Below are 15,148 nucleotides of genomic sequence, written 5' to 3' on the forward strand. Positions count from 1 at the left end.
GAACGAATGAAGGAGTTGTCGCCTTGGCCTTCTCAGAGCCCCCCCCCCCCCGTGTCCCCCTCCCCCGGGGATCAATCAATCAATCAATCGTATTTATTGAGCGCTTACTGTGTGCAGAGCACTGTACTAAGCGCTTGGGAAGTACAAGTTGGCAACATATAGAGACAGTCCCTACCCAACAGTGGGCTCACAGTCTAAAAGGAGGAGACAGAGAACAAAACCAAACATACTAACAAAATAAAATAAATAGAATAGATATGTACAAGTAAAATAAATAGAGTAATAAATATGTACAAACAGGATGTCCCAAGGCAATCCTCTGCTCCTCCTCCCCAACGCCTCTACTCCCTCCCTCTGCTCTACCCCCCTCCCCACCCCACAGCACTTGTGTCTCTCTGTACATATTTATTATTCTATTAATTTTATTAATGATGAGTAGATAGCCGTAGTTGTATTCATTTATATTGATGCTATTGATGCCTGCTTACTTGTTCTGATGTCTGTCTCCCCGCTTCTAGACTGTGAGCCCGCTGTTGGGTAGGGACCGTCTCTCTACGTTGCCGACTTGGACTTCCCAAGCGCTTAGTACAGTGCTCTGCACACAGTAAGCGCTCAATAAATACGATTGAATGAATGAATGACTTTGTTGCCGAATTGTACTTTCCAAGCGCTTAGCTCTGTTGCTGAATTGCACTTTCCAAGCGCTCAGCCAGTGCTGTGCACACAGTCAATGCTCGAGAAGCAGCGTGGCTCAGTGGAAAGAGGCCGGGCTTTGGAGTCGGAGGCCATGGGTTCAAACCCCGGCTCCGCCAACCGGCAGCTGTGTGACTTTGGGCAAGTCATTTCACTTCTCTGGGCCTCAGTGACCTCATCTGTAAAATGGGGATGAAGACTGTGAGCTCCCCCCGTGGGACCACCTGATCACCTTGTAACCTCCCCGGCGATTAGAACGGTGCTTTGCACATAGTAAGCGCTTACTAAATGCCATTATTATTATTATAAATACGATGGAATGAACGCCTTATTGAGCGCTTTATTGAGCGCTTACTGTGTGCAGAGCACTGTACTAAGCGCTTGGGAAGTACAAGTTGGCAACATCTAGAGACGGTCCCTACCCAACAGCGGGCTCACACTCTAGTGCTTACAACAGGCTTTGCACATAGTAAGTGCTTAACAAATGCCTCATTAATTAATTAATTAGAAGGGGGAGACAGACAACAAAACAAAACATATTAACAAAATAAAATAGAGTAAGTATGTACAAGTAAAATAAATAGAGTAATAAATCTGTACAAACTTATATACAGGTGCTGTGGGGAGGGGAAGGAGGTAAGACGGCGGGGGGATGGGGAGGAGGGGGACGGGCTAGCCAGCCCATGGGTTCAGGCCCTTTCATTCATTCATTCATTCATTCATTCATTCATTCAATCGTATTTATTGAGCGCTTACTGTGTGCAGAGCACTGTACTAAGCGCTTGGGAAGTACAAGTTGGCAACATATAGAGACGGTCCCTACCTAACAGCAGGCTCACTGTCTAGAAGCGGGGAGACAGACATCGGAACAAGTAAACAGGCATCAATAGCATCAATATGAATCATCATCATCATCATCAATCGTATTTATTGAGCGCTTACTATGTGCAGAGCACTGTACTAAGCGCTTGGGAAGTACAAATTGGCAACATATAGAGACAGTCCCTACCCAACAGTGGGCTCACAGTCTAAAAGGGGGAGACAGAGAACAAAACCAAATGAATTACAGCTATTAACGAATCATTAATAAAATTAATAGAATAATAAATATGTACAGAGAGACACAAGTGCTGCGGGGCGGGGAGGGGGGTAGAGTAGAGGGAGGGAATAGAGGCGATGGGGAGGAGGAGCAGAGGATTGCCTAAAGGACATCCCTGGGGGAGGGGGACACGGTGGGGGTGGGCCACTCAGAAGGCCAGGACGGCAACTCCTTCATTCGTAGGGCAACAAGCGCTTAGTACAGTGCTCTGCACACAGTAAGCGCTCAATCAATCAATTGTATTTATTGAGCGCTTACTGTGTGCAGAGCACTGTACTAAGCGCTTGGGAAGTCCAAGTTGGCAACATATAGAGACAGTCCCTACCCAAAAGCAGGCTCACTGTCTAGAAGCGGGGAGACAGACAACGGAACAAGTAAACAGGCATCAATGGCATCAGTATGAATGAATAGAACTACAGCTATAAGCGAATCATTAATAAAATTAATAGAATAATAAATAGGTACAGAGAGACACAAGTGCTGTGGGGCGGGGAGGGGGGTAGAGTAGAGGGAGGGAATAGAGGCGATGGGGAGGAGGGGCAGAGGATTGCCTTAAGGACATCCCTGGGGGAGGGGGACACGGTGGGGGTGGGACGCTCAGAAGGCCAGGGCGGCAACTCCTTCATTCGTAAGGCAACAAGCGCTTAGTACAGTGCCCTGCACACAGTAAGCGCTCAATAACTATGATTGAATGAATTAATGGATGAATATAGAGACGGTCCCTACGCACCAGTGGGCTGGGGAGGGAGTGATGTGCGTAGCTGTGGGGGCGATGGGGAGGGGGCAGAGATAGGTGCGTGTAACGGGGCTCAGGTGTGGGGCCCCGTTGCGCCGCCCTGCTGTCCCCGGCAACAAGCGCTTAGTCCAGTGCTCTGCACATAGTAAGCGCTCAATAAATACGATTGGATGAATTAATGGATGAACATAGGGACGGTCCCTACGCACCAGTGGGCTGGGGAGGGAGTGATGTGCGTAGCTGTGGGGGCGATGGGGAGGGGGCAGAGATAGGTGCGTGTAACGGGGCTCAGGTGTGGGGCCCCGTTGCGCCGTCCCCCGTTGCGCGGCCCTGCTGTCCCCGGCAACAAGCGCTTAGTACAGTGCCCTGCACACAGTAAGCGCTCAATCAATACGATTGAATGAATTAATGGATGAACATAGAGACGGTCCCTACGCAACAGTGGGCTGGGGAGAGAGAGATGAGGGGCCCTGATGCACGTAGCTGTGGGGGCGATGGGGGGGGCAGAGCTAGGTGCGGGTAACGGGGCTCAGGTGTTGGGCCCCGTTGCGCCGTCCCCCGTTGCGCGGCCCTGCTGTCCCCGGCAACAAGCGCTCAGTACAGTGCTCTGCACACAGTAAGCGCTCAATAATAATAATAATAATAATAATAATGGCATTTGTTAAGCGCTTACTATGTGCAAAGCACTGTTCTAAGCGCTGAGCACTGATTGAATGAATGAATGGATGAATATAGAGACGGTCCCTACGCACCAGTGGGCTGGGGAGGGAGTGATGTGCGTGTGGGGTGCGGGTAACGGGGCTCAGGTGTTGGGCCCCGTTGCGCCGTCCCCGGTTGCAGCGCGGCTCCGCGGCCGCCAGGTGTCGCCGGCGGCGCAGGATCCGAGTCCGGGCCGGGCCGGGGCCGAGGCCGCCGGCGGCGGCGGCGGCGGCGGCGGCGGCAGATAAGAGTGTGCGGCGCGGGTGGCGGGGCAGAGACGCGGCCGGGACGCGGAGCGGACGGATCCACCGGCCCCACCGACCGACAGACCGACCCACAGACCCACCGACCGACAGACCGACCCACCGGCGGGCGGAGCTTGGGCACCTCTCCCCCCGGACCCGCCGGCAGCCGGGCCCGGGGCTTCCGACATGCCCCCCAGGTGGGTGCCAGCGCCGGGGCTGCGGGCCCGCCCGTCCCCCTCCCCCTCCCCCCCCCTCCCCCCCTGTCCCGCTGGAGAGCGGCGAGGCCTCCCGTCCGGCTCGGGGGCTCCCCATCGGCCGGCCCGACGCCCGGGGTCACCGGGGGGTCAGCGGAGCGGGGCCCCGGCTCTGCCCGCACACGAGAAGGGGGAAGGGGGGCGGGACGCAGGAGGAGGAGGAGGAGGAGGAAGGAGGAGGAGGAGGAGGAGGAGGAGGAGGAAAGGGGGCAGCGCCGGGCGGAGCTGGCAGCGGGAACTGACCTGGCACAGAGTGGCGCCTGGCAGCGGGGCGGGCGGGAGGGGCCGGGACACAGCCGCCACCGCCGCCGCCGTCCCGGGGAGGGGAGTCCGGCCAGAGCTGGGGCCGCAGGTAACGGGCCGGGGGCTCCGGGGGGCCGCTGGCCGGAGGGCCGGGGCCAGATGGCCCGGTTGGCGTTGGCAGCCGGGCTGGGGTGGGGGGCCGGGGGCAGCAGCGCGGTCCCTCCCGCCCCCCGCCGGGCTTCGGGGCCTGGATGGGGCAGAGCGAGCCCGCGTCCCCCGCCGCTCTGGAGTTGAGAAAGTTTTGCCCGAGTTTTTCCGAGCAACGAGTCCGGCCGGGGATCCCGACGGAGCTGGGTCGGGCCCAGGGCGGCGGGGCCCGGAGAGGAGGCCGGAGGGAGAGAGAGAGAGGCGACCAGCCCGCGCCGGCGGGGCCCTGCCTGCCGTGCCCAGGGCGCTGCCCCCCGGCCCTCCCCCGGGAGCTGCGGGAGCCTCCCCCCACCTGCTTCCTGCCCCCGGCCCCTGCCCCGATATAACGCCCTCTCCGCCCCAGGAGCCGGCCTTCGTGCTCTACCCTGCAAGGCGGCCGCTCCGCTCCGCTCCGGCCGGGCCCGCGGGGTCCCCACCGCCCCCCGGCCCGCGCCTCCCATCCCATCCCGCCGGCCCCCCGACCCCCCACACCGCTTCTCGGGCTCTCCCAAACCGGACTCGAGTTTTCCCGGAGCGGCCTCTTTTTCGCAAATCGGATTTGTCCCCCCCGCGAACTGGATCGTTTCTTTCCCTTCCCGGAGCGGCCTGTTTTTCGCAAAGCGGGTGTCTCCCCGCTCCGGCCCCCGACCCCCGACTTGGATGATTTTTCCCGAGGCGGATCATTTCCCCATTTCGGGTAACTGCTCCCGAGGCGGCCCCGCTTTTTCCCGTCGCAGACTTTCTCTTCGGGAAGGCGGATCTGCCGTGGGGCTTTGGGCCTCGGGCCTGCCCGCCGCTCCGGGCCCAGGACCGGCTCCCTGTTAGGCCCAGGCCCGGGCCCGGCGCGGGGCGGGACGGGGTTTCCTCCCCATCCCCAGACCCGCACCAAGCGGTCCTGGAGGAGGAGGATCCCCCTCCCCGCAATCCTCCGCCCATCCTCGGCCCACTCTGACTCTGGGTTGAGGGGGGACACCCCCCAGGCGGGGTGGGCCTGAGAGTCGGGGACTCCCCACTTAGGAGGGGGTAGGAAGAGGAGGGAGGGGAGTTGGGGAGGGAGGGGCCGAGTTGGGGGGGTTCCCCGCCCCCCCAGGCTGGGGTGGGCCCGCGGGGCGCCTCTCCGACCGTGTGGGCCCACGCTTGCGTTTGTGGTGTGCGGTTGTGTGCGTGTCTCGCAGGTGGGAGCGCAGGGCAGACGATGCTGGACGCGATGGAGGCTCCGGGCCACTCGAGGCAGCTGCTCCTGCAGCTGAACAGCCAGCGGACCAAGGGCTTCCTGTGCGACGTGATCATCGTGGTGCAGAACGCGCTGTTCCGGGCCCACAAGAACGTGCTGGCGGCCAGCAGCGCCTACCTCAAGTCCCTGGTGGTGCACGACAACCTCCTCAACCTGGACCATGACATGGTCAGCCCCGCCGTGTTCCGCCTGGTGCTGGACTTCATCTACACGGGCCGGCTGGCGGACGGCGCCGAGGGGGCGGCCCCGGGGGGGGGGGCCGGGGGCCGAGCCCGGCCTGGGCGCCGTCCTGGCCGCCGCCAGCTACCTGCAGATCCCGGACCTGGTGTCGCTGTGTAAGAAGCGCCTGAAGCGGCACGGCAAGTACTGCCAGCTGAGGGGGGGAGGCGGCGGCGGCGGCGGAGGAGGAGGCGCCGCGGGATCCGGCGGGGGCTACTTGCCCTTCGGGCGGCCGGGCCGGGGCCTGCGCGCCGCCACGCCCGTCATCCAGGCCTGCTACCCGGGCGCCCCGCCCGCCGGGGACCCGCCGCCGCCGCCGCCCATCCCGCCGCCGCCCATCCCGCCCATCCCGCCGCCGCCCGGCGACCCTCCGCTCAACACGCACTGCGCAGAGTTGTACGCCTCGGGCCCGGCCCCGCCGCCGCCGCCGCCGCCTCCCCCCGCGCTGTGCGCGCCCGAGCGCCGCTGCTCCCCTCTGTGCGGCCTGGACCTGTCCAAGAAGAGCCCGCCGGGCCCCGACCGCCTGCACCCGGGGGACCGGGACCGAGGGGACCGAGGGGACCGAGGGGACCCGCCGCCGCGCCACGACAGCCCCCCGGGCCCCGGGGCCTACAAGGAGCCGCCGCCTCCTCCTCCTCCTCCTCCTCCGTCGGGCCTGCCGCCCTTGCCCTTCCAGAAGCTGGAGGAGCCCGGCGGGCCCCCGGATCCGTTCCGCGGCGGGGGCGGCGGCGGCGGCTGCTGCAGCCCCGACCCTCCCGTCCGGCCCGACGGCTCGGCGCTGCTCTACCGCTGGATGAAGCACGAGCCGGGGCTGGGCAGCTACGGGGACGAGCGGGACCGGGGCAGCTGCGGGTCGCCGGGGGACCGCGCGGGCTGCGGGTCGCCGGGGGACGGCGGCGAGCCGGGGCCCGGCTCCCCGATGGGCCTGCATCCCCCTCTGCCCATTCCTCCTCCTCCTCCGCCGCTGCCACCGCCGTCGTCGCGGTTCCCCGGAGGCCTGGACGGGCCCGGCGTCGACGCGGACGACTACAAGAGCAGCAGCGAGGAGACGGGCAGCAGCGACGGGCCCAGCCCGGCCGGGGCCCACCTGGACCGCTACCACTGCGCCCACCTGGCCTACGGCGAGCCCGAGAGCTTCGGCGACAACCTGTACGTGTGCATCCCGTGCGGCAAGGGCTTCCCCAGCTCGGAGCAGCTCAACGCGCACGTGGAGGCCCACGTGGAGGAGGAGGAGGCGGCGCTGTACGGGCGCGGCGAGGCCCCGGAGCCGTCGGGGGGCGGCGGGGGCGGCGGCGGCGGGGGCGTCGCCGGGGCCGGGCTGGGGCCTCCCTTCGGCGGGGCCGGCGACAAGGCGGCGGGGCCCCCGGGCCTGGGCGACCTGCTGCGGCCTTACCGCTGCGCCTCGTGCGACAAGAGCTACAAGGACCCGGCCACGCTGCGGCAGCACGAGAAGACCCACTGGCTGACCCGGCCCTACCCCTGCACCATCTGCGGGAAGAAGTTCACGCAGCGCGGCACCATGACCCGCCACATGCGCAGCCACCTGGGCCTCAAGCCCTTCGCCTGCGACGCGTGCGGGATGCGCTTCACCCGCCAGTACCGCCTCACCGAGCACATGCGCATCCACTCGGGCGAGAAGCCCTACGAGTGCCAGGTCTGCGGGGGCAAGTTCGCCCAGCAGCGCAACCTCATCAGCCACATGAAGATGCACGCCGTGGCCGGGGTCGGGGTCGGGGTCGGGGTCGGGGTCGGGCCCGGCGCGGCGGGGCTGGCCGCCCTGGGCGGGCCCGACGGCAAGGCCAAGCTGGACTTCCCCGACGGCGTCTACGCCGTGGCCCGCCTGACGGCCGAGCAGCTGGGCCTGAAGCAGCAGGACAAGGCGGCGGCGGCGGCCGAGCTGCTGGCCCAGACCACGCACTTCCTGCACGACCCCAAGGCGGCCCTGGACAGCCTCTACCCGCTGGCCAAGTTCACGGCCGAGCAGCTGGGCCTCAGCCCCGACAAGGCGGCCGACGTCCTCGGACAGACCGCCCACCTGGCCGCGGGCCCCGACGGCAGGACCATTGACCGCTTCTCCCCCACCTAGGGGAGCCGGGGAATGCACTGCACCCTCCTCCTCCTCCTCCTCCTCCTCCTCCCCCCCCTCCCGGGGGGAGAGGACAACCGCCAGCACCAACGCCGCCGCCGACGACCCCCGCCCGACTCTTCCTCCGGGCCTCCGGGAACCGCTTCGTGCCTTTCAGCCCGGCGGGAGCGGGACGGCGGCAGGGAAATTTCTATTTTTGATAAGAACAGCTTCGACCAAAGGAGCCCCCTCCCTCCTCTCCCCGCCCGCCTCCGCCGCGCCTCTTCCTGCGGCCCCTCCGGCCGGCCCCCTGCCCCTAACCCCGGCCCCGCCGCCCGCTCCCGTCCTCACTGTGAATGGCCCCGGGGCCGGTCCCGGTTCCCGGCTCCCGGGCTCCCGGGCTCCCGGATTCCCGGGTGCCGCGTCCCGCCCGGGGACCGATAATGTGAAGTTCCTCATTTTGCACAAACGGCAGCGGCCGCCGCCCCGCGGAGCCCGGGGGGCCGCGGAGCCCGGGGATGGGGATGGGGGGTGGGGGGGAGAATTCCCTCGGTCCTCCCGCCCCACTCCCCTCTCCTCTCCTCCTCCTCCTGGTTCCCCTCTCCTTCTCCTGGTCCTCCTTTCTCCCCGCCGGGGCCCAGCCGGGCCCGGGGGCCCGGGGCGGTATTTATTGCATGCGCCCGGTAGGTCCTCGGGCCTGGGCCTGGGCCTGGGCCGGGCCGGGGGTTGCCGTATCTCGCTCCCTCCCCACTCCTCCCCTCCCCTCTTGTCTCGGGTTTGTATATTTCTTACTGTGTACACAGGCTCCACACGAGCCCTATCCATTTTCTATACTCGAACCAAACAGCAATAAAGCAATAACCAAGGACGGGTCCGGCCTCTGCCACTCTCGGCTCCGCGGGCACGGGGTGGGCGGGAGATGGGGTGAGAGGGGGTCCATATGCCCGGAGGCCCCAGAACCTGGGTCGGGCGGACCCTGTGGCTCTGCCCAACTCTGGGCCGGAGATGGGCTTGGGGAATTCCCCCCCGCCGCCAACCTCCCCGCGGCCCGCCGGGCACTGTCAGAATCACAGAGGAGCCGGGACTCTGGGAGGGTTTGGAACTAAAAATTTATTGAGCAAACGACAACAAAATAACCATCTGTCACAGACCTGGCTGGGCGGGGTACCCCCGAGCCCGGGCCCCCTAAGAGGGGGGAGATGGTGTGACTTGGGAGAGGGGGGCTCGTGGACACATGTGTCCTTAGGGGGCAAACCAAAACACCCCCAGCCTCCCCCGGGTCCGGTTTCTCAGCTCCAGCCGGGAGCGGGCCCCGGCGGGCCCCCGGGGTTCCGTCCCGTTTACTCCTCACTCTGGTTCGCTCTGCCCCTTCAACGGCTTCTCCTTCCCCTGCAGACTGCTAGGGACCTGCTGCTGGCCTGTGGGTGGGGGAGGGCTCTGTGTCCCCCCCCCCCCCCCATCCCAATCTCCCCGCTCCCTTGGCCAGCCTTGTGTTCTTGGCTTTGGGCTGCCCAAACCCCTCCCTAAGTTGTGTGGAAGCAGCTGCCCCTCGTCCTGGTAGGGTTGGAGGCTGGGGAGGAGGGGGTGGCATTCTTGTAAGGTCACAAAAGGCCGTCGCCATCCATCCATCCCTCCCTCCCTCCCTCCCTCTCTCTCCTCCTTCGGGCCTGGCAGCCCCTAAACCGCCCCCAGCCCCTCCACCTTCCGGGACCTACTAGACGACAAGAGCGGAGTTTACAAGAGGAAGCTGGGCCCAGAGGCGGCGGGCCCTGGCTGTGGCTCGGGCCCAGGACACTGGCCACTCCTCTTCCCTGCAGCCGGCGGCAAAGAAGCCAGTGACCAGGGGGCTCCACGGGCAGGGTTTTCAAGGGGGTCGGGGGCAGTCTTAGAGATTCGGGGAAAACCCGATCATGGGCCTCGACATCCACCCCTACTCTGAGGGATCTGCACAGCTAGGGCCAACTTCTCTAGAAAGGTCGGGGCCTCTGGGAGTAGGCTGCTTTCTTGTCCCTCTGATCCAGAGGGAGGGAGGCTGGGAGGTCTGGGAAGAGAAGGGAGGGGAAAGGGAAAGCTGACAAAAAGGGCTGGCAGGGAAGGGGGAGAGAGAGGGAGAGAAAGGGAAAGGGAAGAGAGGAAGGGCAGAGAAGCTGGAGAAAGGGAGAGAGGGCTGAGGGATGAAAGAGAAGGGAGGAAAGAGAACTGAGGAGAAGGGAGGATGTGGAAGTGACAAGGGTGGGAACAAGGGGGAAACGGGGGTGACGGAGGCAAAGGGCACAGCAGAGGTAGGAGGAGAGGAGTGGGTGGTGAGGAGGAGAAGGAAGAGGACTAGGAACAGGACTGTGGTAGTCATGGCAGATACTACTTTACGGGGCTAAATAACCTTTTTCTTGGGCTTCCTGGTGGATAACTTCCCTCCCCCCACCCCCCCCGCCCCTTACCCTTATCCGCTGCCCAAACAAGTGGGCCCTCGGGAGGGAGTAAGCAAGAAGTGGAAAGCGGTCCTGACCCAGCCCGGTGGGGAGGCAGAAAAAGCTTAGTGGGACCGAGGCCGTGGGTAGAACAAGGCCTGGGGGGGGGGAGAGGAGGGGACAGGAAGGAAAGGGGGGCAGGGAATGAGGCCCAGGGGAGACAAGAGAGGCCTCAGGCATCTCTCCACAGCACAGCGAGGGGCATAACGTAGCCCCGGGTCAGACGGTGTACCACCCGTTTCCAATTTCACTTGCATCCGACTCGAGCCCCAACACACGGCGCATCCCTGAGGGCAGCCAAGGCCCTAGAGGGGTGAAGGTTTCTCCCCTGCCTGGCATAGGCAGACTAGGGGTGGGGGGGGGAGGGAGGGAGAGAGGCCAAGAGCGGGGCCGGGACCCCGGCTCTGCGCGACCAGCAAACCTCCCTACTAGATGATCTCTGCCGCCGGAGGGGAGGCCCGACTCCGGGCCCACCCCCGAGGGATGGCTCTGGCTGGGGCAGAGAGGCTCCCCCACAGCACGGCCATGGCGGCGGGTTGGAACAGGATGGTTTATTTTCTGGGAGGGGTTGGTGGCGAGGGGGCGCGGGCCCCTCCCACGCCGCACACTCTGTGCCCAGCGGCCTGACGTGGACGGTTCCAGCGGGGGTGGCTCCCCCGGGGGGAGGAGGGAGCGGCTACCTCACCCCACCTGTGCCCACTTGAGGAAGGCCGGGATGTCCCGCACTGGCACGTTGCGGGTCAGGGCCTTCACCCGCAGGTTCCGGTCGTCCGTCAGCAGCACCACCTCCCGCAGCAGCCGGATCGGTTCATCTGGAAGGACAGGAACGAGGCGGGTGAGCGTGGGAGGGGAGCGGTGGGCAAGGGTGGCCCGGTGGGGAGAGGACGGGGAGGGAGGGATGCCGGCCTAGGGGGTGCGGGAGGGTGAGTCGATGCCAGGTTTGGGCAGGCGTTGGGTTGGTTTCCTGGGTTCTCTTCTGGAAGGGGGATTTGTGGCCGGGTGGCCGAGAGGGCTCTTGCTCCCCAGGGCCCCTGGCTGGGTTTAAACTGCTCTCGGTTTTCCCCCACCACCTCCAACCTCCTCTCCCTCGTTGCAGAACAGGGAAGTCGTGGGCATGGTGGAGAGGACTGGGGGCTGGAGCACTGCCCAATCAATCAATCAATCGTATTTATTGAGCGCTTACTGTGTGCAGAGCACTGTACTGAGCGCTTGGGAAGTACAAGTTGGCAACATATAGAGACAGTCCCTACCCAACAGTGGGCTCACAGTCTAGAAGGGGGAGACAGAGAACAAAACCAAACATACTAACAAAATAAAATAAATAGAATAGATATGTACAAGTAAAATAGAGTAATAAATATGTACAAACATATACACATATATACAGGTGCTGTGGGGAAGGGAAGGAGGTAAGATGGGGGGATGGAGAGGGGGACGAGGGGGAGAGGAAGGAAGGGGCTCAGTCTGGGAAGACCTCCTGGAGGAGGTGAGCTCTCAGTAGGGCCTTGAAGGGAGGAAGAGAGCTAGTTTGGCGAATGGGCAGAGGGAGGGCATTCCAGGCCCGGGGGATGACGTGGGCCGAGGGTCGATGGCGGGACAGGCAAGAACGAGGTACGGTGAGGAGGTTAGCGGCAGAGGAACGGAGGGTGCGGGGTGGACTGTAGAAGGAGAGAAGGGATGTGAGGTAGGAGGGGGCGAGGTGATGGACAGCCTTGAAGCCCAGGGTGAGGAGTTTCTGCCTGATGCGCAGATTGATTGGTAGCCACTGGAGATTTTTGAGAAGGGGAGTAACATGCCCAGAGCGTTTCTGGACAAAGACAATCCGGGCAGCGGCGTGAAGTATGGATTGAAGTGCGGACAGACAAGAGGATGGGAGATCAGAGAGAAGGCTGATGCCCAGCTGGAAAGGGGCTGGGTGTCACTCCTGGAGGGCACTGTCTGCCGGCATGTGCGTGTTCATTCATTCAGTCATTTGTTCATTTGAGGGTATTTACTGAGGGCCCACTGTCAGAGCATTGTACTAGGCATTTGGGAGATTACAATTAAAGGAAGAGACGTTGTCCCTGCCCTCGACAGAGTCACAACTGACTTGTGCCTGAGGGGTAGCCTTCTGGATCGCCGGACCTAACTCCCCAAAGCCTCTGGGGCTGCTGTGCCTGGAAGGCCATTTCTGGTCCAGCTCGGCTCACATGTCAGGGATCCAGGACAAGGGCGAGATTGTGGTACGACGGCCCAAACGGGGCTCGGTCCTGTCCGCTTTGCTTGCCTGCCTGCCTGCTGGGGCAGAGGGGGCTCAGAGGCCACCCCCGCCCGACCCTCAGTGGTTTGGATTCTCGCTTCCCTTCTGAGCCTCTGGCCTGCGCACCGTGTTACCACGTCTCTTGTTCCTTACACACCTAGCTGCCTTCCTCTCCCTTCTAGAGCTTAACAAATACCATTAAAAACACACACACACACACACACACACACACACACACACAAGTTGATTCATTGATAGTCTATTGATCAAGGGATCGGGTGGGGGCCTCTTCCCCACCCTGTACCCCTCTGGGTCATGCCGGCAAAAGATGGGGGAGAGAAAAGGCCCCCCTAATCTGGGGTCAGGAAGCCGGGCGAGGGAAGGGGAGGAGAATGATGGGGCTCTGGGGCCCTCCGGAGAGAAAGCCCTCAACTGGCCTGGAGGGGTGAAGTGGGGAGACGATGTGAGCTGAAGGGAGGTAACTGGGGTTCTGATCCTGCAAAGATCTGAGAACACCCCAACCAGCTCTAGGTCAAGGTGCTTCCTGCCGGAGGTTGGGCAGGCAGACACAGGAAATGACCTGCGGGGCTCACCTCCTCTGTGCCCGCCGGGGAAGAAGGTGCGTTGCCCACGCTCAGGTCTGAACTCTGCAGCTTTTGCCCAGCCAACTCGGGGGCAAAATGAGGGCTGGCAAGGGCAGTCCCCGCCTCCGGGAAAGGGGGGATGAGGGTTGTGCCCCGGGGATGTGACGGGGGTGGAGGTACTGAGGGTTGGCGGGGGGAAGGAGCGTATGTGAGTGGTTGAGTGGGGTGTGATGAGCAGGGGGCCGTGTGTGAGAGACAGCAAGGAGCTGTGTTAAGTGTGATCAGAGCGGGATGAGGCAGTGGTGAGAGGGTGTGGATGCTGAAATCTTCTTAGCTCTGCAAGGCACCGATGGGGCTGCAGAAAAGCGGTGCTCTCGGGGGGCCCCAAGGACGTAGGCCACACAGGTCTTCCCGGCCACAGTTTGGGGCCTTGCCTTTCTGCCGCCCAGAGCTCGGCCTCGGGTGAGTGGGTTTCCTGGCCTCCAGGCCCGGGGTGGCTTTGTGGCTGGGCTGTGGCAGGGCCAGAATAAGTAAGCCTGCCCAGACAGACTGAAAGACAGACAGAGAGAAAGACCTTGGGACCCAGGCAGGGAGCGCCTTGGGGCCTGGGATGGCTGGCCAGGTCCAGAGTTGTTGGCAAGGGGGTGCGGAGGGGTTCCTGCGGATAGTTTGAGCCATTTTTAACAATAAACATCCTCTGTTTTGACACTGGTAACTGCACTTTGTTAGAAACCAGAGGCTGTCATCTTGTCAGGCCCCATCCGCCATAATCCACACGATTCTAAAATTCAACATCGTTTACAAGTAAACATTTGGTGACGGTTTCTCGGTGAATCTGACAAGTTAATCTGCTAAGAATTCCTACTGACAAATGGGGTTTGATTATCCCCGCGGCCGCTGATGTAATCCCGTTTGGGATGGCCTCGCGGTGCCAGCGGGATTGCGGTCGTGGTCGCCTTGGGTGGCAACAAGCCCATCAGGGGTGAGCGTGGAGCAGCGTGGCCCAGTGGCTAGAGCCAGGGCCTGGGAAGCAGAATGACCTGTGTTCTAATCCCGGCTCTGCCACGTGACTGCTGGGTAACCTAGGGAAATAATAATAATAATGATGGTATTTGTTAAGCGCTTACTATGTGCAAAGCATGGTTCTAAGCACTGGGGAGTTTACAAGGTGATCCGGTTGTCCCACGGGGGGCTCACAGTTTTAATCCCCATTTTACAGAAGAGGTCACTGAGGCGCAGAGAAGTTAAGTGACTTGCCCAAAGTCACACAGCTGACAGTTGTGTGTCACTTCACCTCTCTGGGCCTCGGTTTCCTTATCTATAAAATGGGGATTAAAACTGGGAGCCCCATGTGGGACAGGGACTGGGTCCAATCTGATTACCTTGTATCTACCCCGATGCTTAGTACAGTGTCTGGCACATTGTAAGAGCATGAGAAATATCATAAAGAGTGAGGTGTCGGGGACGGGAGGGGGAGAGAGGGGGAAAGAGAGACAGACAGACAGACAGACAGACAGACAGACAGACAGACAGACAGACATGGGAGCCCAACAACGCCAAAGGCAATGGGGTCATTTGGGTTAGAAGGCCAAGTCAGGCCAGACCTCCCAGCCCCAGGACTCTACCCCATGACCTACGGGCAGCCTGCCATGGGCCTCCTAGCAGGGCAGCCTCCCTGGGGGAGTTGGGCAGAGCTCTGGCCTCCCCAGATGCTTTCTGATCAGTCCGAATAAAACAGGTGTTCAGGAGGGGCTATGGTCTGGGAGATGGAAGGTCACAGCCTGAAATGCCTGCGTTGGGTCGGACGGGCTATGAAACACTTCCTGGGAAGTGCTGGCGTGAACGCCGCGGGTGGGCAGCTGGAGGGGCCGCTCCTAACCCCCCTGAGCAAGGAAGGAGCAGCTCCTGGTGGGTGAGAAGGGATTAATGGAGTCACACGGGACCCAGCCTGGGCTGGCCTGCTGGGATTTCCTTCTATCCCGGTGGGCTAGCCTGAGCTCGGGCTTGGTGCACAAAAGCAAGGGGTCAGGCAAATTGTTGGGAAACGTCCTTACTCCTTGGGCGAAAGTCACAGGCTGGGGAAAGGTACCCACTTCTCGAACTTGAATTGTGAGTCCCACGTGGGACAGGGATGGTGTGAGTTTTTTTTAAATGGTTATTTCTTAAGTGCTAACTAGGTATTAA

The 15,148-nt window shown here is 62.5% G+C and overlaps 2 protein-coding genes across 2 annotated transcripts in view; one reads left to right on the forward strand and one right to left on the reverse strand.

Moving 5' to 3' along the window:
• The first annotated feature begins 3,579 nt into the window (after positions 1-3,579).
• HIC1 (HIC ZBTB transcriptional repressor 1) lies at positions 3,580-7,713 on the forward strand. The gene is given in 3 exon segments (XM_038759365.1): positions 3,580-3,669; positions 5,331-5,643; positions 5,645-7,713. Coding segments are annotated over 2 exon segments (2,343 nt in total). The 5' UTR covers positions 3,580-3,669; positions 5,331-5,350; the 3' UTR covers positions 7,695-7,713.
• Positions 7,714-10,107: 2,394 nt separating this feature from the next.
• Positions 10,108-15,148, reverse strand: part of SMG6 (SMG6 nonsense mediated mRNA decay factor) — a 193,929-nt gene continuing 188,888 nt past the window's right edge. The window contains exon 19 of the mRNA XM_038759125.1: positions 10,108-10,953. Coding sequence (XP_038615053.1) covers positions 10,823-10,953 — 131 coding nt within the window. The 3' untranslated portion in view covers positions 10,108-10,822. The remainder of the gene's footprint in view (positions 10,954-15,148) is intronic.

Source organism: Tachyglossus aculeatus, chromosome 17 (assembly GCF_015852505.1).
Source record: "Tachyglossus aculeatus isolate mTacAcu1 chromosome 17, mTacAcu1.pri, whole genome shotgun sequence".
NCBI lineage: Eukaryota > Metazoa > Chordata > Mammalia > Monotremata > Tachyglossidae > Tachyglossus > Tachyglossus aculeatus.